The sequence below is a fragment of the Rutidosis leptorrhynchoides genome, chromosome 1 (assembly GCF_046630445.1).
Source record: "Rutidosis leptorrhynchoides isolate AG116_Rl617_1_P2 chromosome 1, CSIRO_AGI_Rlap_v1, whole genome shotgun sequence".
NCBI lineage: Eukaryota > Viridiplantae > Streptophyta > Magnoliopsida > Asterales > Asteraceae > Rutidosis > Rutidosis leptorrhynchoides.
In genome coordinates this window covers 724,234,450-724,259,684 of record NC_092333.1, presented here as the reverse complement: position 1 = coordinate 724,259,684, position 25,235 = coordinate 724,234,450, and the positions used below count along the sequence as shown (strand labels likewise).

Below are 25,235 nucleotides of genomic sequence, written 5' to 3'. Positions count from 1 at the left end.
GGGAGGGGGATTTTACTTGGCCGTGCACTTAGATCGGTTTCAAGGTTTTCCTCCCGGGCAGCGATGGGGGCGGGGTTATTATCGCTGCATCGGCATAGTCGAAACGGGAGATGATCGCAACGGGTGGTTTGGTCCCCCTCGGGTGATCCGTTCACTTTTAAAAAAAAAAAAAGATATATATTTACCCTCTTCGTTTTTCATGAAAAATACAAATAATTATGTCTGCCCTTGTGATGTGAATCATCCGTCAACTAGCAATGTAAAACTTGTTGAATCTTCTAGGTTATGAGAAGTAAGACCATGAACTCGAGTTTATATTTTAAAGAGTAATTGACATGATAAATATTGTGGTTTCGTCAAGTAAAAACATAAAAAAGAAATTTTGTTGTCTATATATATATATATATATATATATATATAGACAACAAAAGAGACATCAACCACTGTGACCAATTACATCTCTTTTTAATAAATCTACCGTATAGCCAATTGAACCCGGTTGTTAAAATGCTATCCATCACATGGCATTTTCGAAAAGAGCGGTCGTTGAAAACGATACTATTCCGAAGCCTCCAAATATGCAGATTCATATGTACGCATTATTCAATGAAATAAAGTTCATCTAACGAAGTCCCTTTGCAGAAATAGCAACCGACAGCGGTTCTTAGGCTTCATAACAGTGGCATGTTGGACACCAAAACCCAAAACAAATGCCCTCATCCCTGATGTTGGTCCAAACAATGTTAGTAATAAATCCCATAAAATCAAAGATTATGATCTTTGTTAAAATGCGTGGCAGTAAAAAACATGAACCTCTTTGGCCGAGCTCTTGTTCCACAAGGCATTGGGATTCTTCAAAAATCACCCTCACTCTGACTACCACGTTCCCCCGTGGCTTCCCTGGCCCACTTGGCATACTGAAAAACGAGCCAAGCGACGGTTTTTCTTCAAATCCAAGTGCAGGTGGACTTATATTGACCATCTAAACCACAATTGCAGGTGAAAACAAGTACATAAGCAAACTGTTAATTCAAACGTACTCCTGGTTGGACTCCAATCACAACAATGTTTAGCAACCAGCAGCCACAAGGAACTTGTTTTTGCTTTCTGGTTCTTCAAGCACCACCACGACATCATCCAACTTTTCAAACAGCTCCTCAAGTTCACACACACCAAACCGTCGATAATCCAATGGTCTTTTATACCGTTGCTGATATATTGCCTCAAAACACCCCAAGAAAATTCTACAAGAATAACTCACAAGAATTTCTTGAAGCTCGAATCTAAAATCATCTAGCCCTTCATCAATTATCAAATCCTGTTCTGCCAAAACTACCCTTTCATCCTCAGAAAATTCATCTGACGATCCTACCCCCGTGATAACATCCACGCTCTCTTCTCGGGTCCCCTTTCCTTTCCTATCATTCTTTGGTGAGTTGGGCCTCACTAACAATCTTTTAAGATACACAAATTTCCTCTTCCCTTTCCCTTCAATTGCTATTTTATCACCCATTTTTTTCAAAAGGTTAACGAGTTTGAGAGTTCCATATTCTGAAACATAAAGTGGCCTTCCGAAACTTTTTTGGTATTCTGCAGGAAGACGTGCAAGAGGCAAACAACCATTACACGATTCTAGAAGCTTCACTAGTTGACCCTTTAAACCAATCAAATCTCCCGGTTGAACCCACATTAAATCATTCTGTTCATAAGACGTTACATGTCGTACAGATACGTCATTTAAACCCGATGGAAGACTATACGATCTTGATGTTGTAGGGAAACAAGATGCAGTGTTGTACTCAGACAATGACTGCGACACCATTGAAAAATCTTTCGTGTAAAAGCTTTGAGAGACCCCTGTATATACAATTGCTTCTTCCTCATTTTGAAAATCTGAGTAGTTGTCAGTTCTCTGACATCCCATAATAAAGTTAGCCACTTCGGTGGGACCCAACCCCCGGTTATGAGTCATGGTTCTCGAAGGGGGCACAAATCCCTCTCCTCGAACCACACTAGGCCAGTCCCAAACAAAACTCCCAGCATTACTCAAAGCAGACGAAACACCAACACCGGATGGAATCACAAGAATCACAGTATACCCACGTTGACCAAGTATATGAAGTGCAGGCGCAAAGTCAACATCACCTGAAATCAACATGATGGAAGATGGTGGTGGATTATCAAGAGCAAAAAGAAACATATCAACCAATATAGCTTTATCAGCTGCATCTTTTCTCCCATTTGGTACATCAATGAGCTTGACACCTGTCCTTTGACATCCTTCTCTTAAACGCCTAGGAAACGCATTGAAATCCCCATAAGCAGAAAACATAGTCACAACTCCATTAATTATCGGGTGAAGACTTAAGGCCATTCTGATATTACCAGCCACATCTTCTGGACGTATATCACTAGGAACAGGACAATTCTCCATGTCCCAAAGTATGGCAATAGGACCATCTGATCCGTTACGGTTTTGTTGAGGCAAATTACTGTTCTGCATCGATACATGTGTTTGTTCCATGGATCCTGAAGATAATATCAAAGCTGGTGCATTTGCATTAGCCATCAGTAAGCCTTAAAACCTTTAATTAAATGACCTGTTGAAAAATACAAGTTATTAACTTATTTGCTCATCCCATTCAATTATTGTAAACTTCTCATTTCTAACCTCAATTCGATCAAAATAAAAATGCTTATATTCACTCGCCAATACCTCAAGTCCATTAAACTATAATGTTTATTACATAATCAAGTTCATACCTTAAAGAACAGCAACATATTAGGAGAATAGTACTAGTATTTGCATGACAGCATTAGTATCTACCAAGTAAGAATGTATGCTACAAAATAAGTTCTCCCCTACTAGGTTTTGTACAGGCGTTTTATCAAGACGAAGGACATTATATATCAGAAAAAAATGCATCACCAACCATCAACAACTGTAGTAATCATCGGCGAAACTACTTGGGGGCAGAGGGGGCGCCCGCCCCCAGTGGATTTTTTTTCAGTGTAAAATTTTTGGGTTTTTCAACTTTGCCCCCAGTGGATTTTTTTTTTTTGCCCCAAAACATACATATTTTGCCCCAAAACCTTCAAATTTTGCCCAAAATTCTCCAACTTTTGCCCCAAAACCTTCAAAATTTGCTCAAAAACCTTCAAATTTTGCCCAAAAACCTTCATAATTTGCCTAAAATCCTCAATTTTTTGCCCCAAAACATCCCTATTTTGCCCAAAAAAATTGCTACGGTTTTAAATTTTTTTTTGCCCCAATGAAAAAAATCCTAGTTCCGCCACCGGTAGTAATCCTCAAGAACAGATCATGTAAAAACATGAATTCATACAATTAGATCAAATATACACGAACAGAATAGTCAACCTAGCTATAGGAAGACTAATGCCTTAAAAAAATATATATATAATAAAATAAAAAAATAGGAAGACTAATTAACAATTTTTTTTATCATACAAAACAGCGATATGATTAACGCCTGCCAAATCAGTATCATGATTTAAGTATCTTAAACGCAAATCACGGATTCAATTAAAACTAACAAATAAATGCAATTAATAGGAACAAATTCAATTAGATCTGTAATCGCATAAACAAAACGATGATGATTACGGAATACGAATTAAAGGTTGCAGAAAAAAGGAACACGGACTTAATTTACCTTGCGAAAAAAGAAAAATGTTATTCAGAGTGAATAATCAGATTTTGATACTAGAAATAACGTTACGGTCTTTTTTTCCGCCCAAGTATTGGTATTTAACTATTTGAGGGAAAATATATAGACAAAATTACTCCCGTCGTCCTTAAACATATACTAAAATCATAGGCGTCGTTCTCAAAAAAAAAAAATTTGCATTCGCTGTCACTGAACTTGCATTTTATAACGTATGTCGTCTTTCTGTTAACTGTACGTCTCTTTCCTCCGTTAACCTTCAGCATGTGTCAAACATGTGAGGGCAATTCTGTCATTTTCTCTCTTTGAAAGTTAAGGACGACCGACGTAACTTTGTCTTTTTCTCTTAAATAATTTAGTTTATTCTTTTTTTTCATTTTGTTTTCTTTTCTTTTCTCTTTTTCTTTTCTTTTCTTATCACCTTACTTACTTTACCGCTAATGAATATTAATTATTTGTTATGTATTTTTTATTTGAATTATGTAATTTTATGTTTTAGTAATTTAAATTAATGTAATTTATGTTTAATAATGTGACTAGGACGTGTGAGTTTTTGTGTGGAGTAATGGTGGTGTTAGTTTTTGATGTGAGTTGTTAATGGAATGCTGATGTGACATTTTATTTTTATTTTTGTCGTATTGTATTAATTTGTTTTATATGATTGATAGTTTTTAACAAATAATAATAATAATAATAATAATAATAATAATAACGTTTTTTTTAAATGACAAAAGGCTATTTTTTAAAAATTGACCAACGGCTATTCTAGCGACTCTAGTCGTTTAATAATGTGACTAGGACGTGTGAGTTTTTGTGTGGAGTAATGGTGGTGTTAGTTTTTGATGTGAGTTGTTAATGGAATGCTGATGTGACATTTTATTTTTATTTTTGTCGTATTGTATTAATTTGTTTTATATGATTGATAGTTTTTAACAAATAATAATAACAATAATAATAACGTTTTTTTTAAATGACAAAAGGCTATTTTTAAAAAATTGACCAACGGCTATTCTAGCGACTCTAGTCGTCCAACTCGTTCATCAAAAGCGGAAGAGGCTTTGGAAGCTATTTCAAAGTCTAAGGCGAAAAAGACAAAACAAGAGCAACTTCTAACCACTTTTGCAGGTGCTAGCATTTTGACCATCAATACCCACGGTATCGAGGACCTTAATCACAAAGATTATATTGAATACTTAAGAAATTATACCTCGATCAGTTCAAACATTTGGTGGATAATCCACCACAACAAACCAACGAATCATCCGAGACGAGAACTAGTTTAGTAGTTTGATTATGTATTTTTTTATTTAGTATTATGTAATGTAATATATTTTGATTAATGAAGATTATATTATTAAGATTATATTATTAAAATTATTAAATAAATGTGTTAATTTTATTAAATAAAATGCAAAAATAAAACCCTGGTGAACCCTACAGGAAAACTGACATAAAAAACTGACACGGTGGTTAAAAAGTGTCAGAAATTGACACTGTCAAGTCACAAACAAATTGCACTTTTTAGCCAAAAAGTGTGCAAACTGTCTGTGATATCACATGCACCATTAAAAATGGTCTTATGGTTGTAAAAGTCGGCCTAGTCAATCAACTAGTTGGGTTTGGCAAGTAGTTTGACTCGACTAGGTCCAAGTCATTCAGTATCAGTCAATGCTCATGACTACTCGAAAAGTTGCTATCTCTAACCATTTACAACTAGTAGTAGTGGTGATGGTCAAGTCCCAAAGTCCCGTTGGTAGTGCAAGTGTTATGGTGAACGCCGTCCCTGTGGAGTGGGTGAAGATGAAAATAAGTGACTTTAGAGGAATAACTTCTAAAACCGCACGTTATCATAACTATCATAATTGAACTCGATAGATGTCACATCAACGTTAGTCACCACCACAAACCAGTGACTAAACACTATCATAACTATCACTTCTTAAAACAAAATGTACAACCAACAAAAGTTTTTTTTTCTTCCTGTGAGTAAGGTATACATGATCGTTACAATGAGTAATGCATTTATTAATCATTGTCACTATGGTGTGAACTTCTTGGTGGAAGAAAATTGTACACGGCAGACTCCTTATCACCATGACATGAAGTGGTCTAAATCAAATTCTAAAATAAACAAATAAGTGATGTATTTATTAATCCTTTTCAAGGAGCACAACTAATGGATCCACACAACAGATAATTCCGATTCTACCATCGTAAACCAATGATTCATAAGACCACTCTCAACAATGTCATCTTTCCTTCCTCACCAGGTTAGACCGCCACATCAGCATGTTCTCCCCGTTTCCTTCAGAGGACATGAACACTAACATCAATGACATACTCACTCACCAGGATGACCCACCAAATTAATTAGATAAACCAGTGTACAAGTGTTCAAGCAAAAAATACAAATAAATAAAGCCATTTTATTCTCTCTCCTTCGTCGTGAATTATGCTTGCCCAAGAAAATCCGGAGTGTGATTGAGGGCTAAACCAAGAAGTGGGAATGATATTGGCACCCTCGAGGGCGACGGTGAGGGAACCTCGAGGGCGGTTGCTGATGCTAATGGTCTAACTAGAGCAGAAAAATAAAACCAACGCCAACCACCTAAACTAGTAAACTTTACACACACACGTCCTTTAAAGTTTTAACATTCAAAATAAAGATGACAAGACCCGTTCGATGGCAGCAACATAGAACTCTTTGGGCATGGTCCCAACCACTGACTCACATTTCTCACCATTCTTGAACAAAAGCACAACAGGCACAGCCTTAATATCATATTCTTCAGTGATTAGTGGGTCTTTGTCAGCATTAAGCACAAAACACTTGATCTTTCCTGCATACTCGGCTGCAATCTCATCAATCACGCGGTGCACCATTTGGCATGGTCCACACCAACTGGCATAGAACTCGACCAACACAGGGACTTTGCTGTTAAGAACTGATGTGTTCCATGACCCTCCAGTCACTACTGCAGCTGCAATCATAGACGTTAAGCAAGTTTCAGTACACAGTTGGCTTGAAACATGCTTCTAGCCAATGTTTGACTACTTGCTAAAGGTCTAAAGAAGTTTTTACTATATAAACGATGTAAGGCATAATTGCATAAACCTTTCGTGTATTTGGTAACTACAAATAATTAATCATAACGTGCAAACTTGTATTAGAATGTTACGTAGTACAATTAATCAGAGACAAGAGTGTATGTTAGAAATGGACAAATTTCGTACAAAATTAGTGTCTAAATATTGACATGTAAGGGTCAAATAGATTATTTTCTAGATTCAACAAGACGTGATTGTTTCTATTGTAACTTTTTAGTTTTAAATCAATGTCAAACTCAGATTACATGTCAAAGAAAGGATACAAATCACACACACACACACCAAGTTATATAACATTGGATATGAGTTTCGAATCAATGTCAAACTAGTTGAATGATATTTTAAGCTTCTGCAAAACTTCTCATTAAATGAAAAAGTCACTTATATCCGAGCTGCAAATCACCAAGTTTAGCTAGTAATCAAATATCACACACTCTTTAAATATAAAAGTTATGTTAACAGCACATACAGAAACATTTGTAAGAACCAAATTAATTGATTCACCTTCTTAGGTATGCTTGTAAATACCTATGAGTAATCAGCAGTAGATTTACACTTTGATTTGATATTATAATGTCATAAAAGCCATTTTGCAAATACCTAATAGAAGGCATTCAAGATCACATAAGAATTGGAGATGAGGTTTGACTTATTATTAGGCCAGAATGGTGAAAGTCAAACCACATTCAGCATCACACCAAGAAAAGGAAATGAATTTAAAATTTAATTTTAATTAAGTTGTAAAAGAAAATAATATAAGACCATGGATCCAGTATAACCTAGCTATTACTGTTATTTCAAGAAAATTAACTGCATTTGATCAGCTTTATTTGAGTGTTAAATCAAATCAAAAGTATTTATGATCATTAAAATAATAAATTAAACAAAATACAGCCAAGTAATGAATAGGGTAACCAATTAATCGCAACTATATAGATAGATTCGTTATAAATCCAAGAAACATAAAAAGTGAAGAAAAATGAGTACCTTTTAATGGGCGTCGCATACAAAAGACAGCAAGACGACGTCTTGATAATGAAGATTTGTTTTTTGGTGTACGGACAGATAGATTAGGGAAATCATTATGAATTTGCGTTCCAAATAACGAGGATCTTAATGCCGATTGAAGATTACTGGTGGAAGAAGAAGAAGGATGTAAAAGAGAGTAGGACGAAGATGCATACGCCATTTTTATTACAGTAATAATTAATAATTCTAATAAAAATTTGAATTTGATGAATTTAGAAAGAGAAAAGGATGATGAATCGGATCTGACTAGGTGACGTGAATATGAAGAACACAATGGGATGGGATGGGATGTGGATGTGTTATTCTGTACGTGGAAACTGGAAAAGGGTTGTTAATATGAAGAAAAACGAGTTACGTTTTCTGTATTTTTCTTTTCATATTGTATTAATTAATTATAATTAATTAATGTCTTAGTAAAAAAATGGGAGGTGATCACGTAATATTTTTGATCCATACACATTTTTTATTATAAAAGTTACAATTATATTATTAAATTAGTGAAATGATCCGTAGAATTACGGGTTTGTTTAAACGAAACCGTAAAATCACAGGTTATTTAAAATAAATCTTCTAAAAAAATCTAAATAAAGAACTTTTATAAAAAAAAACGTTCATTATTGTTAAATGTCAGGGCCGGCTTGTTAATTTCAAAGGCCATGTGCCAAATTAAAAATATAGGCCCCAAACACACACACACACACACACACACAAAAAATATTATATACTACGTTCCTTTTCAGTAAATTGTTTATTTTGTTACAAAAGGGTGTGAGTTCTAATACTTTTAATATAATCGTTATATATAATATATTATACTGTGTATAAAATGTAGTAGTAAGTAAGTTTAATAAATTAAAGTTCTTTATTATATCATTATTTATATTTATGTGTAATCTGATAAAAAAATGTCATAACTACATACTAAAATTTAAGGTTAAATTAAATTAGATATACTAAATAACTGAGGGGTTAAATTGTAATTACAAGGGAGTTTTCTTACAAAAGGTAAATAGACTTATAAAATGTACGGTGGAAATCTTGTTTGCTTCAACGTTTCAACAGTAATTATAAAGCCCAATAGCCTATATTAATTGTATCCAGTAAAAATGGGCCCTATCTGGGTTGCGGCCCTGTGCAACAGCACAGGTTGCACTTGCTGATATCCGGGCCTGTTAAATGTTAATGTATAGAAGTTACATATATTTACTACTATGATAACATATACAATAAACCCATCTTGACCAAAATGCAATTCATCATTTCTTGATATAGGCATTATTTCTTCATCCACCTCATCTTATACAGGCAAGAACTTGAGAAAAATCCATACAACATAATATTAAGTCCATAATATGATCACAAATCCCACAAAAAATTCCACTATATCAAAATTGCAACCACATAACACATTTAAATCTAAGTACCTTACACCATAGTGATTTATAATAAATTACACATTTAAATCTTAATGTTTTGTACATTACACCGATTCCACGGGTTTGTTTAAACGAAGCTGTTTAACTATTTATTTAAAGTCATTTAGAATATATTCCATATAAAAGCATGATCATGCTACGCTTTGAGGAACTTGCCTTAAAAAAAAAGCATGATCATGCGTTTAAAGTAAACTGTAAACAATTTACTTGGAAATTATAGCATAACCAATTTACCATCATAATCAAAATGTTATAATATATTCTTTTTGACCGTATCAAAAATAAGGTTAAGCTATAATTATAAATCACCAACTAAGTCAAATTACAACCTTAAAGTTCTGAAATCATGTACGACGTATGATCTAAAAGTATATATTAATAGTTATATATGTAGATTAAAAAATTGGCATATAATTAAATTATAAACTCAACAATATACATACCTTTTCATCCATCAGAATCATCTCAAACCAAAAATTACTCTTCCAAAAACTTAGTATCTTGACCTTTAGCTTTCAAGAAACTTTGAGAGTATCTGAATCTTGAATGTAGTCATAGGTAGTTGTCGACATTTTTTGCTTACCCTTTGGAGTCTCGATGAAAATTGAATTAAGATGTTTATTTTTTTTAATGTGTTAATGAGTATTTATATATACATTATGAGAGCCGTAAATAAATCTATAACTAATAAAAAATTGATTTGTTTGTATAATTTTTGTTTTAATTACGCATATTTATATAGATAGGAATTATTGTGGGAATAATTGTTTATAGTTATCTAGTTACAATTTTAGTTTTTTTAAAAAAATCCGTATTCGAAAATACTTTTAATTACGCGGAATTATTTTGGGAATAATTGTTTATAGTTATCTAGTTACAATTTTGGTTAAAAAAATAAAATTCGAATCTAAATTACACTTGGTTTAAAATTCAAAAAGATTGGTTTAAATTTCAAAAAGATTACAATAATTTATATCTAATTACTTTTAGATTTCCGTAAAAACAAATACTTTTCCTTACAAATTTCTTATCCCTACAAATTTTTTATAAAAATTTCTATAAATTTCAAAAATATTGCAGTAATATTAATATTAATTAATATTAATAGAAATCAATATTAAATAACATGAATTGGGATTATATTTTTTAAAAGAATCACAAAGAGTAAAGAAAAAAAAAACTAACCTATAGATATATAGATATTAACGTGAATTGGGAAAGAAACAAATCTGTATAGTATTAACGTGATTATACTAACCTTTTGTATATTTTTTGTTTTAATTATGCCTAATTATAGGAATTATTGGGGGAATAATTGTTTATACTTATCTAGTTACATTTTGGTTTTAAAAATATAAAATACGCATTATAAAATCAACATACAGATATAAGATTTTATGGGTTTAATTTATATAAAACTAATTAATTTTTATGACATCGTCAAGATGTTCTCAAATTTTTTCTTTTTATTTTTGATTTTTTCTTATAAAGGAGAATAGCTTAATTATGAAATCATCAGTTTAGCATTATAATAGAATCTATAGATTTATTTTGGGAGTTGAACCTCCATTATTGTAAGTAAGGACATAATACTAAATTAAGTGTGTATTGATCAAAAACTGGTGTGTGAGTATCACCTTAAAAAAAAGCTTGTGTTTGATATAAAATATTTAATAATAATATATTTATTTAGATTTATATTCATGGATTTAAATGTTTCGTGAAGTTATTAAAATTTTAAAATATTAACAAATCTTAACTGAAGCGCGTCATGCGAGAACTTATATAATTGTTGGTTGTTTAGAATATTTGATTTCGTAGTATTATCTACGCAATCCTAATTGTTGGATCGACTAAATTTGGTTGATGGTTTACTGTTGGCTTGAAGTCTAACTGTTTTATTTGGTTGATTTTTTTTTATGCGAAAAAACGAATAACTTTTATAGCCAAATACAAATACAAGTTCATCAATAAAATGAAACTCCTAAAACATACAAACAACAAGCTACCGAGCTAAACTAATAAAACTAACAACCATAACAAAAGCTCACGACGCTAAAGAAACATCTAACGAAACAATACCAGAAGAAACACACAACAGTACAAGCTACAAAACCAAAACACGATACAAAATAAGGTAACGAATATACCCAAACGAGAGAAAGATTAGAAACCGTCTTAATCGAAGTAAACCGACGAAGTCGCGCTCAAATATCTTTGATGAACTCACTGAATTTATCACTCTCGGCACTCTAAACCAGTTTGTTCTTTCTTTTGTATTTAGTTTTAATCAACGTCTTTGGGAGATCACTAGAGTTGATGAGAATAGCGTTCACTCATTCGCCCTCTATATTCTTCATCATTTCATTGCAAGCCGCAAACATCTCTTCGGACATTTGCTTTTTTCCGTGAACCTTAATGAAGTTAAGGGCTCCGGATGCAAAATCCAGACCCACATCCTCTTGCAGGTTCGTGTAGTTATGTCTTCTGCAAGTGTGTCTTTTGTTTGGTTGGTCTCGATCTGTTGTGTTTTGATTTCGGAATTTTATTTTTCGATTATGTTTTCCTTCTTTATATATTTTCAATTTTTCTAAAATATGACTTTTTTGTGTGAAATGTAGCATGTTAATTTGAATGTACTATGAGAAGTATGACAACCACCTTCTTTCAAATCCAAAAGGGTGGCTTACTGGTTTAATACAACACCACGTACGTTTACATTCTAAATACACCAAATTTGGTTGTTTCCGGGGTGCGATTCCTAGAAGCAGAGATGCAGAGTCCCAAGATTTTGCGAGTGTCAGCGGGATCAATAATGCCATCATCCCATAGTCTTGCTGTCGAATAATATGCACTACTCTCTCTATCATATGCCTCCACAAATTTCGCCTTGCTTTTTTCTTCATCTTCCTTTGACCACTGTAATTAACCCAATAAACACAAGATTAATATCAGTACTACTACATAAAGAGAGATTTTTTTAGTCTGCAATACAATCATTACCTGATTTCCCTCTTTTTTCATCTTGCTTTTTTCTATTTGATCCATCACACCAGCGGCCTGTAGCAAATTCAGCAACAATGCAATATTTAAACATATGATGATTCTCTCACGGCGTTCAAATGCCAGAGTTTAAGGTGAGTATTATATCACAGGATAGAACCTTTGCTTGATTCAAGTTATCAAAAATCAAGTTAGGGCAAAATTAAAGAGCACAGAGGCTACCTGAGCGCCTCCCATCACACCTATTTTGGCATTCGGCCAGAAGAACATAAAGTCCGGACTATATGCACGCCCACACATTGCATAATTCCCAGCACCAAAGCTTCCACCAACAACGATAGTAATTTTGGGTACCTGTAATGACCAAAATATAACAAAAACTGAATTTGTCTATTTATACTCTTAAAAACGTTTTTCTAAGCTAGGAAACGGGGTAGCAGTTTTTGACCCCCGCTTATATATGAATGGCTTCATTCAGGCCGTGTATTGGACTTGGTATACATCTAATAAATACAACATCTAGAAATGGATCAAAAACCTTCCAAAATGTATTTTTAGTGCAGGCAACCTCCAAAATCGTTATAAATTTAAGAATTATTATTGTCACTAAATGGTTTTGTGAACATGTTAACAACAAAGTTGTATAGCAATGGACAAAAGAGTGTTTGTGGGTCAACCTGATCCGACCTGATTCTATCAGTTACTCAACCCGCCCATTTTGCCACTGCTTACGCACAATTAGTCATCTCCACACTATAATTCTTGAAGAAAAATCCAATAACTTCTTAATACAAGTTATTTTCAGTTAAACAAAACAAGACAGGCAGGCCGATTCAATTAGTTCGCAAAGAAAATAAAATGTTCAAGCTACAATGAACAATTCCAGTTATCGGGACATTAAAAGATTCATATCATCGTTATGAACAGTATTACCAAGAGGGTAACTGAATGTGATATGTAAAAAATGATCGACAGAAGAAACTAACCTTTGAACAAGATGTAGCCATCACCATCTTTGCACCAGCTTTTGCTATGCCATTGGCCTCAGATTTTGATCCGACCTATTATTACATCAACAGAATGTTCATATTACCAAACCAATCCACTGATTATCTCACATTGCATGCTGACTCAACAACATAAGAAGCATAGTATGCCAACAAACTCCCAGCATTTAACTAATACATCAATCGAGCAAAATGGAATAAATTCAATACTGTTTGAACCTCTAAAAGCCTTATAAAGACAATCTGTGGGTTAATTCGTATAGAAGTCAAAGATATACAATCAGAATGGTAGGTTAGCTTCCCAAACCTTATAAGTATCTTCAGCATTAACAGATCAAATATTGGGCAGTTTTTTCCCAAGCATAGGGAAACGATAACAAGGCTTCAACTTTGCACATAACACATCATACTTTTAAGTTGAAAACTGGAAACTAGGGTGAAAACAAGACTCGTAGTTGAGCAATAGAAAACAATGCAAGAAGCCAAGAAAGTCATTTAACTGTGAAAAGACCAATCTACCAGCAACAAAAAGAAATTAACAAGACTTAGACAGGTACCGTGGCAAGTAGTTGGGAAGAGTCAGATAACATACCATGAATCCTGTAATATTTTGAAGGTATATCAATGGAATATTACGTTGAGAACATAACTCGATAAAGTGCGATCCTTTTAGAGCAGATTCATTAAATAACACCCCGTTGTTTCCAATAATTCCAACAGGCTGCCCAAGAATTCTAGCAAAGCCTGTTACAAGGGTCTGCATAATACAAAGAGTGATGGTACAATGAATGGGATTGTAACAAAAGCCAACTTAAATTAGGGTCAAAGTCATAAAAAAATTCCTCACAGTGCCATACAATTGTTTGAATTCATCGAATTCACTTCCATCAACTATGCGAGCAATAATTGATCGAATGTCAACAGACTGCTTAAGATCTACAGGTGCAATTGACCGAAGCTCGTTGACATCATATAGTGGCTCTTTGTAATCAGAAATGGTGCCATGTAGGCCATCCACCATCCCTTCATTCCCAGCCATGTGCAAGTTCTTAACAATAGTCCTTCCTATAGCAAGTGCATGCAGTTCATCTACAAGTATGATGAACAATGATGTGGAGTTACAACGCTCAGTTAGTAAAAAACTATAATCCTTGTAAACCTTAACAAGAAACAGATCTTGTTTTAAGTCATCAACGTTTACCGCATATAACAGACTCAAAATACAGATATTTACCTTGTGCCAAATAGTCTGAAACACCTGATATCTTACAGTGAACATCTGCACCCCCTAAATCTTCCGCAGACACCTCTTCCCCTGTAGCAGCCTGGAAACTAACTATATAAAAGTGTATCTCACATATGATAAACAACCAAAGACAAATATAATACAAAAGTAGCATACAAGAAATGTCACAAAATGTAAGGGTCTAGCCTAACCTTCACAAGTGGAGGTCCAGCTAGGAATATGGTACCATTTCCTTTGACCATAACACTTTCATCAGCCATTGCAGGTATATAGGCTCCACCTGCAGTGCAAGAACCTAATACCAGAGCAATTTGAGGAATATCTTGCGAAGACATGAGGGCCTGGTTATAAAATATTCTACCGAAATGCTCTTTGTCAGGAAAAACCTCAGCCTGTTTTGGAAGAAAAGCACCACCACTGTCAACAAGATATATACACGGTAGTCTGCATTTAGCTGCAATCTCCTGAGCTCGTATATGTTTCTTAACAGTGATTGGGTAATACGTTCCTCCTTTAACGGTTGCATCATTTGCAACAAACATACATAGCTTCCCATGCACAGGTCCTATCCCAGTGACAATACCACCAGATGGTAGAGGCTCTTCATATAATTCATGGCCTGCAAGCTTCAATCATATACAACAAAAAGGAAATGAACACAAAAACTAAAAGAACCAAACTTAATATGAGATTGGTTATCTGGTATAGTAAAAATAAATCATTTGCTTTTGCAAGTAATAAATAAGACAAGTTATTGGCCGGAGGTCCACTCGGAAGCAATCTCTCTATCCGTCGAATAAAGAGAGGATGACTTTCTCTACTTTTGAGAGTGTTTTCACTCTGGGTGGAGAAATGACTTGTCTTTATTCTCGGATAGGGGAAGGATTGTCTACATCTCACCTCCCCATACACCACTTATGTGGTATTGGGTTTTGTTGTTGTTGTTGTATTTCCATCACTAAAAGCAGGTCATTTAGAAACAAGCTATTATAGTGTTACATGGACATAGATTATATTATATTTAATTATTTATACAAAAAGAGTTAATGCTTTGAAATGTATCGAATGAAGGTAGGACATTGATATTGTGTATCCATTGTGTGTGATGAACTTTCAGTTGTGTGTGATTATATGTATCGGGCAGTACTTTCATTGTGGTGACAACTTGTAAGGATGTCATGTAACACTTTATCTACGCCAGTAAAAGTAATCGGTGAATAGCAATAAATAACAAGTTGATAACATAAAACAGATGACCGATTAGTAGGATACACACTATGAATTTCAAGTCTAAGTTTGACACATTTCTGAGCATTAATTAACCCTTACAGATATAATTTAAGATGCATAGATAAATAAAATAAAATCTATTTAACCTGAGAAAGTTCAAGAAAGGAAGAAGATGAATCAAGTAAGCAATTAATTCTGTCTCTCGGAAGTAATTTGTTCCTACTTTTATGCCTTTCTATTGCTTCTGCACCTCCACCTTCAGTAACCTTCATAATAATTATTTTTTATTAAAAGTTTTTCCTTTGCCCAAAAAAAAAAAAAAAAAAGCCTTCATTCATATTCATATTCATAATAATAATAATAAAAAATATGAAAATAATTATATATAGGGCTGAATTTGAATTTGAATTAGATTATAAAAAAGGAGATGAGGTGACCTGCTGGATGTGAGAGTGAAACTGAGAAATGATTGATTCCATTTTATTAGAGTTTTGAATAAACGAATCGGAGCTGCGGTCGATAGTATCTGGGATGACATTATGAGCTTGTGGCTGTGAGCTGAAATCACGAATCACTGTGATCGATGAACGCCATCGAGATGATGATGATGAAGTTGTTGTAGTTGATTTTGCAGTCTTCACTAACAACCCTAACATTTTGGTATCACTGACTGATACTCCGCCGGCCGTATCTACTTCTGTATTTTTCTCTATAATTTTTAATTATAACTTTAACAATTGTAAATGATGCTGATTTTATAATTGTAAAAGCCAGCAGCAGCAGGAGGAAAGATGAGAACAAGTGAGTCGTGTTGTGTTGGCTTTTGCTACATGCTGACATGCTGCTCTGTAATTCATATCGGTTTGGATAAATAAAAAAAAACATGGTAGTAAGATAAGATAACGAAATCAACTACAAATCTACAATGACTACTTCCTAATTATTTATTATTTATGAGAATAATTATATTATAATTATAATCTATCTATCTATATTGTATCTATACTATTCTATATTCTATATCTATATCTATACTATATATAATAACAAAAATGAAAATAGATCATCTTAAATAACAACAATTAATCTTAGTCCTCCAATAACTTAATCCTAAATAATTTCAACCATTCATTTTCAAAAAACTTTCTAATGACATCATAATCATCACCTTGAATTATTTGATTACCAAAACACCCTTTTAATTAATATATTTATTTTAAGAATATATGTGAATTTGTAGTAATTGATTTAAGATGCTTAATTCTCAAATTACATCATGTTCAATTGCAAACAACAGGTAGTTTTTACTTAATTTTCGTTTCAATTTTAAAGTTTTAATATACAATTGCCTCATATATATTCTTGGAAATTATCTGTTGTATTGCATGTTATCTCTGATTCATAAATCATAGAGATTTTTTTACTTTATTCCTTTTTTAAAGTTTATTAATTTTGTTTCCCTTAATACACTGCATGTATTTAGTATTGTCGATTAATAGATATAATTTTTCGGACTCTTGGAACATTGTATCACATACATTTCAAACACTTTTCAGAATTAAGAGTTTCAAATTTTTTTTTTTTTTTTTTGTTCTTAAACGAATGAATCAAATGATGTATTTTGTATCACATAATCTGCATTATGTATTTTTTTAATATTTTTAAAACACTAAATACATTTATTAAGAACATAAGTAACTGAAAGAATTAATAGTGATCTTGACTTTTTCTTTCTGTTAAATCACAATTGAATTACATTAATGTGTATTGCTAGGCTAATTTAGGTATGAAAAAAGAAATTCCGTGTGTTAGTAAATACAAATTCAAATTCAGAATTACAATTACTACCTTTTCTTAAAATACAAATTTGAAAGATCGATATTATTAAATATCAGTCAAATTAATTAATCTGATGTGTATAATTAGTGTGTAATTCAAAATCCAAATTCAAATTAATGAATTTATATTTCAAATAATTAACGGAAAATGCTTTAATAATATTAATGCAATTTATATGTCACTAATTTAGGCTTTTATATTCATCGATATGTTCATATCCCTTCATTATTCTTTCTTTCATTCATCTTTCTTGATGTTTTTTTGTGATGACCCGAAATTTTTTGACTTATTTAAACCAATTCTCTATACGATTTATTATTTTAACACGTTAAACAAAGTCTGTTAGATTGAGTCTCAAAATTTTAGAACTGTTTCATATATACAATTACCTTTGATTACTCTCGACGATTCATGAACAATTATATGTATGTATGTATATATATATATATATATATATATATATATATACAAGTAAAAACGACTTTCCTACAGTAAAACACTATTTACTACAGTAAAACAGACTTTGCTACAGTAAAACAGACTTTGCTACAGTAAAACACTATTTGCTACAGTAAAACACTATTTGCTACAGTAAACACTATTTGCTACAGTAAACACTATTTGCTACAGTAAACACTATTTGATGTCGACGAACTAGCAAACAAAAACGGAAAAGGCGGCCATACGGTCGCATGGAAAAAACACTGATAACTCATGCGATCGCATGAGCTACAGTAAATCGAAAAGTATTATAAATACGTCAGATTTCTGCACGAACTCTTCACACTTTAATTTTCTTTAATCAATTTTTATATTTATAATTATAATTATAATTATAATTTAAGTTTAATAATAATAAGGTATATACGAGGGTGTTTTAATTCGGGTTTCAAACCGCTTTAAGCTAAGAAAATATTGGGTATTGTTCGGGGTATTGTTCTTGAATCCAAGGCCAACCATACAGTCGTCTACCATCATTACGTCTACGCAATTTACCTACAATATTGAATCGCAATATTGAATCGCAATATTGAACTGTGAGTTATAGTCTCCCTTTTTAAATACTTTAAATATTTTTGGGCTGAGAATACATGCAATTTATTTTAAACGCAATAAGATACAAGTACATACTAAATTCTACACTGAGTTAAACCGAAAATCCCTTAGCTTTGGTAACTAGTAGCTGCCAGTACATAGGATATGGACTGGTGGACGCGAATAATTGTATATGGATCCATAGGGCTTGACATCCCCGTCCGAGCTAGGGCGCTAGCCTTTTAACGGACGTATGTTATTTGAGTTTAAGACACGTTGGTTTGCGTGTATTAAAACGAATGAGGTAATTATCACTATAGCGTTAAGTTTAGTTACCAGGGTGCTCTGTTACGTAGAATCTATTGATAAACTTTTGATGAAATCTTGTGGTCTATCTTTATATATGATTATGACTTGAGCAATTAAACCTATAACTCGCCAACATTTGTGTTGACTTTTTAGCATGTTTTATTCTCAGGTCCTTAGACTGCTTCCGCTGTGATGTGCTTGTTGCCTGCATGGAGTCTCTCATGCTTTGTACAAAGTTTATTGCATTCAAAATAAAACTGCGTTATGTAATAAATAATTGGACTGTGATGTCAACCTGTAAATTAAAGACTTATGTATTTTGGGGTTTTGCTTATACCTAAGCACTCGCCCACATGTTTATAACTTTCTATGTTTAGAAAGTCACATATTTTAATGAATGCAATATTTTATCAAAACGTATCATATAGAGGTCAAAACCTCACTGTGGAATCAATGATTAACGTGCCGCATCAATAGCGATTTTGACGGGTCGTTACAGTTGGTATCAGAGCTTGAGGTCATAGGGAACCAGAAATTACATTAGTGTGTTTAACTGGTAATTGTTAGGATGTATTAGTTAGTCTGGACTATGACCATATCTATTTTTACTGATTTTTGCTTATCATTTGGTCAAAAACATTATATGTGATATATTTATGCTAACGTAATTGTTGTTTCAATTATGTGATAGATGACTTCTTCTAATCCTATCATTTTGTACCACTCGGAATCGGACACTGAATCTATTATATCCACAACTGAAAAGGGCGTTCCAATACCTATTAAAGAAGAAATTGTGTTAGCCGGGGAATCTCAACTCCCGGTAAACCCAGAGGAGGTTCCAGCTCCACCTAACTCTAGTTTTCCGGAGCCACAGTATCATTGGCATGGACCCATGATCCCTGGAGTAAACGAGGATCGTCCATTTCTAAATGAATATGGACATTGGTCCAGATATACCGCCGACGGGCGGGTTGTGCCGATTACGCCTAGCAGATTTCGGTTCATGACCACCGGTACATATTCTCGCAGTTCGTCATCATATTCTCCTACACATGACTTAGACAGTTCGTCATCAGACGAGATCAGTAAGGAGGAGGATTTCGCTAATGAAATAAAAGAGATCACTAAGGAGAAATTCCAACTTGCTATAGATAATAAAAACAACCACAATAATAAAAAGTCCTTAATTATTAAAAAGGAACAGGACCATTCGATCCGTAACCACCCTTATTGTATTAAACCCACTGAGGCAACTGGTACCTCAAAACCCCAACCAAAAATTAAATACACTGCCAGAATGTCTGTCGGACCATGTGCACACAAACAATTGGCAGAGAGAACCAAATGGGAAGAAGTTTCTGATAGTTCTGAATAAACGACCTCGCAACCATAAATCTTCAATGCGCTATTTTATTGCTTATGTGTACTACTCTATCTTGTTATGTAAAATATGCATATGTAAAATATCGGTATTGAATGGTATTGTATTATTTTGGTTTATTAATAATAAATGCATGGAATGATTATTTGTATTATTAATACTTATTATTATTATTACATAATAACGTAGTAACTCGCTATAATTTTTTATAGTGGAATATTATTAGGATTTTAGTAGTTAATTCCTTGTACTAGCTATTATGTATGAACTTAACGAGTAGGTAATACCCTAGGAATAATTATAAAATGCTAATAAGAAAAAAAAGGGTTTTTATAATAATTGGTTCATATTATTAATATGCTACGATTAACTATTGACAACTCATTTTACCTATAATATTCTATATGATTAAATTATCTCTGTTGTATTTATTGAAGAAACATGTCTCAAATGTCGGATGCTGAGTTTGAGGAACTAGTCGAGAAACGTGTGAATGAAAGAATTGCTGCAGCCGAGGCAGCAAAAGCAACAGCCGAAGCAGCAGCCAAAGCAACAGCCGTAAACACAAACTCACGAAACGGATGCTCATACAAAACTTTTCAAGGATGCAAACCACAGACGTTTAGTGGAACCGAGGGACCAGTCGGTCTAACCCGATGGTTTGAAAAGATGGAGTCCGTTTTCAAAATCAGTAATTGTGCGAACGGAGACAAGTCAAAGTATGCTTCGTACACGTTGCAAGACGGTGCACTTACTTGGTGGAACAATTATGCTAAAGCAGAAGGAATAGATACGGCATATGATATCTCTTGGGAAGAACTGAAAAAGATGCTAATCGAGGAGTACTGTCCTCGAAACGAGATCAGAAAAATGGAATCTGAGTTACGTAATCTGAAGGTTTTCGGCGCGAATCTCAATAACTATGAAAAGCGTTTCATGGAACTAGCCTTGTTGTGTCCCAAATTGGTGCCAAACGAGAAACGAAAGATAGAAATGTTTATTGACGGTTTATCGATCAATATCAAAGGAAATGTTACATCGTCCAAACCGAATACGATGCAGGAAGCCATGACAATGGCACACCAACTCATGTTCCAGATCACAGAGAGTTCGATTAAGGCACCAATTACCGAAGTCAAGACAACTGAAGGAAAGAGAAAATGGGAAGACTATAAGGGCAAAAGTACTCAACTGAAGAAACAAGAAACTTTTAAAGGTAAACAAGATGGGGCAACTGCTAGTCCAAACTATAAGGGACCCCATCCGTTCTGCAAAAGATGTTACACACATCATGCAGGTTATTGCCAAGTGGTCTGTGATAAGTGCAACAAGAAAGGACATGTGGCGAAAGATTGTTATGCCACCGTTTCTGAAGTAAAGATAAAACCGACCGATGTCAAGAAATGTTTTAGATGTGGGAAGCCTGGTCACTTTATAAATCAATGCCCTGATAAGGAGAAGAACAAAGAACCCGCACGTGGGAGGGGATTTAATGTTAGTACCAGTAAAGCACGTGAGGATCCTAATCTTGTCACGGGTACGTTTACCGTTAATAATCAACTAGCTTCTATTATGTTTAATACGGGTGCTGATAGAAGTTATATGTGTAAAGACTTTAGTTCTAAACTAAAATGTGCATCATTACCTCTAGACGATAAATATACTATTGAATTAGCTAATGGTAAACTGATAAAAGCCGATAAAATTTGCCATGGTTGCGAAATAAATCTAGCTGGTGAAACCTTCAAAATCGATTTGATACCCGTAGAATTAGGAAGTTTTGATGTAATCGTTGGCATGGACTGGATGTCCAAAACAAGAGCGGAAGTTGTTTGTACTGAGAAAGCGATCCGCATCCCCCGAAAGGATGAAACGTCATTAATGATTTATGGGGAGAAGAGCAACTCGAAGCTGAACCTTATCAGCTGTATGAAGGCTCATAAACTTATAAGAAAAGGTTGTTATGCTATTCTTGCACACGTAAAGAAGATCGATACTAAAGAAAGAAGCATTGATGACATACCGGTTGTAAGAGAATATCCCGGAGTATTTCCAGAAGAATTACCGGGCCTACCTCCACACAGATGTGTAGAATTCCAGATTGATCTCATACCACGAGCTGCACCTGTAGCCCGATCCCCATATAGACTTGCACCTTTAGAAATGCAAGAACTACAAAACCAGTTGCAAGAATTATCGGACCATGGATTTATTCGTCCCAGTTTTTCACCTTGGGGTGCTCCTATTCTGTTCGTCAAGAAGAAGGATGGATCTATGAGAATGTGCATAGATTACCGAGAATTAAACAAATTAACGATCAAGAATCGGTACCCATTACCGAGGATTGATGATTTGTTTGATCAATTGCAAGGATCAAGTGTTTATTCTAAGATTGATCTACGCTCCGGATATCATCAGCTGAGAGTGAAGGAAGAAGATGTTCCTAAAACCGCGTTCAGAACCCATTACGGTCACTATGAATTTTTAGTCATGCCTTTTGGATTGACTAATGCTCCAGCAGTATTCATGGATCTAATGAATCGTATCTGTAGACCGTATTTAGACAAATTTGTCATTGTTTTTATCGACGACATATTGATTTACTCGAAGAACAAGGAAGAACATGAGCAACACTTAAGACTGGTACTGGAGGTACTCAAGAAAGAAGAACTGTACGCAAAATTTTCGAAGTGTGATTTCTAGTTACAAGAAGTACAATTTTTGGGCCATGTTGTATGTAAACATGGAATTAAAGTTGACCCTGCCAAGATCGAAGCCATTAGTAAATGGGAAACTCCGAAGACTCCAACACAAATTCGCCAATTCTTAGGTCTTGCTGGTTACTACCGAAGATTCATTCAAGATTTCTCTAGAATCGCCAAACCCTTAACTTCATTGACTCAAAAGGGAAAGAAGTATGATTGGTCCATGGAACAGGAATCCTCATTCCAGTTATTAAAGAAGAAGTTAACGTCTGCACCCATTTTGTCATTACCGGAAGGAAATGATGATTTCGTGATCTATTGTGATGCTTCGCGCCAAGGTTTAGGATGTGTATTAATGCAACGCACAAAAGTTATCGCATATGCCTCACGACAACTAAAAATTCATGAAAAGAACTATACGACGCACGATTTGGAACTTGGAGCAGTAGTTTTTGCACTCAAAATATGGAGACACTATCTATATGGCACCAAGTGTACAGTATACACCGACCATAAGAGTCTTCAGCATATTTTTGATCAAAAACAACTCAATATGAGGCAACGTCGCTGGGTAGAGTTGTTAAGTTGTTAAACGATTACGATTGTGAAATCCGTTACCACCCCGGAAAGGCTAATGTTGTAGCTGATGCCCTAAGTCGGAAAGAAAGAGTAAAACCTCTTAGGGTCAGAGCTTTGAATATTACAATTCGTACTGATTTCACAAAACAAATTCAAGCAGCACAGTTAGAGGCTTTAAAAGCAGAAACCGAAAAAGGCGAAATGAGCAAAGGGTTAGAAAAACAACTTGAAGTAAAAGCCGATGGAACCCTGTATTTTGCTGGTAGGATATGGGTACCAAGACATGGTAACCTAAGGCAATAGTACTGGATGAAGCACACAAAATGAGGTACTCAATTCATCCAGAAAACGGGAAAATGTACCACGATCTCAAGAAGTTCTATTGGTGGCCTAATATGAAGACAGAAATTGCTACTTATGTAAGCAAAATGTTTGACATGTGCGAAGGTCAAAGCTGAGCACCAAAAGCCGTCAGGATTACTGCAACAACCGGAAATTCCGCAGTGAAAATGGGAAAGAATAACCATGGATTTCATTACGAAATTTCCAAGGACTACAAGTAGTCATGATACTATTTGGGTGATAGTTGATCGTCTAACTAAATCAGCTCACTTTCTACCAATAAAGGAGACAGACAGTATGGAGAAATTAGCACGCCTATATTTGAAAGAAGTAGTTTCCAGGCATGGTGTACCCATCTCCATCATATCTGATCGCGACACCCGATTCACATCACGTTTTTGGCAGTCATTACAAAAAGCATTGGGAACTCGATTAGATATGAGCACCTCTTATCGCCCACAGACAGATGGTCAGTGTGAAAGAACAATACAAACATTGGAAGATATGTTACGGGCATGCGTGATTGACTTTGGAACCAGTTGGGATCGACACTTACCGTTGGCAGAATTTTCATACAATAACAGCTATCATACGAGCATCAACGCAGCGCCATTTGAAGCACTTTACGGTAGAAAGTGCAGATCTCCTATCTGTTAGAGTGAAGTAGGAGAAAGACAACTTACTGGACCAGAAATTATTCACGAAACCACCGAAAAGATCATTCAAATACAATAGCGATTGAAAACGGCCATGAGTCGCCAAAAGAGTTATGCTGATGTAAGAAAAACACCGCTAGAATTTCAAGTGGGCGACAAAGTCATGTTGAAAGTGTCACCCTGGAAAGGTGTAGTACGATTCGGTAAACGAGGAAAGTTAAGTCCTAGGTACGTAGGACCCTTTGAAATCACAGAAAGAGTTGGAACAGTTGCTTATCGATTAAAGCTACCGCAAGAACTTAGTAGTGTTCACAACACATTTCACGTGTTAAATTTGAAGAAATGTTTAGCTGAAGAGGATGTCGTAATTCCTCTTGACGAAATATGAATCAATGATAAACTCCATTTTATCAAAGAACCTGTTGAAATCATGGACCGTGAGGTCAAACGATTAAAACAAAGCAAAATACCGATAGTTAGGGTTCGTTGGAACGCAAGACGAAGACCCAAGTTTACTTGGGAATGTGAAGATCAAATGAAGTAAAAGTATCCACATTTGTTCACTGATATCGCTCATGCAACAGGTACTACTCAAAATTTCGGGACGAAATTTTCTTTAACGGGGAGGTACTGTGATGACC

General features: G+C 34.3%; 3 protein-coding genes across 4 annotated transcripts; all 3 read right to left on the bottom strand.

Annotated features, from left to right (window-relative positions):
* Positions 1-430: 430 nt before the first annotated feature.
* On the bottom strand, positions 431-3,750 carry LOC139886326 (uncharacterized). Of its 2 annotated transcripts, none has more exons than XR_011772401.1 (2): positions 814-3,387; positions 431-722 (listed from the first exon to the last, which is right to left on the bottom strand). XR_011772401.1 is itself a non-coding variant. In XM_071870091.1 (2 exons), the coding sequence occupies exon 2, from the start codon at positions 2,567-2,569 to the stop codon at positions 1,070-1,072; it is 1,500 nt and encodes a 499-aa protein (XP_071726192.1). In that variant the 5' UTR covers positions 2,570-2,600; positions 3,675-3,750; the 3' UTR covers positions 431-1,069. The 2 variants fall into 2 exon arrangements, 1 of the variants encoding a protein (XP_071726192.1); XM_071870091.1 differs by adding an exon at positions 3,675-3,750 and having other exon boundaries at positions 431-2,600.
* A 1,849-nt stretch (positions 3,751-5,599) lies between these two features.
* On the bottom strand, positions 5,600-8,122 carry LOC139886325 (thioredoxin M3, chloroplastic). The gene is made up of 2 exons (XM_071870090.1): positions 7,782-8,122; positions 5,600-6,667 (listed from the first exon to the last, which is right to left on the bottom strand). Exons 1-2 carry the CDS (start codon positions 7,981-7,983, stop codon positions 6,342-6,344), a joined length of 528 nt encoding a protein of 175 aa, XP_071726191.1. The 5' UTR covers positions 7,984-8,122; the 3' UTR covers positions 5,600-6,341.
* Positions 8,123-11,904: 3,782 nt separating this feature from the next.
* Positions 11,905-16,582, bottom strand: LOC139899691 (methylcrotonoyl-CoA carboxylase beta chain, mitochondrial). The gene is made up of 10 exons (XM_071882552.1): positions 16,183-16,582; positions 15,892-16,011; positions 14,707-15,141; positions 14,504-14,594; positions 14,117-14,358; positions 13,862-14,026; positions 13,249-13,323; positions 12,485-12,616; positions 12,263-12,319; positions 11,905-12,178 (listed from the first exon to the last, which is right to left on the bottom strand). The coding sequence occupies exons 1-10, from the start codon at positions 16,399-16,401 to the stop codon at positions 11,975-11,977; spliced, it is 1,740 nt and encodes a 579-aa protein (XP_071738653.1). The 5' UTR covers positions 16,402-16,582; the 3' UTR covers positions 11,905-11,974.
* Between the last annotated feature and the right edge of the window lie 8,653 nt (positions 16,583-25,235).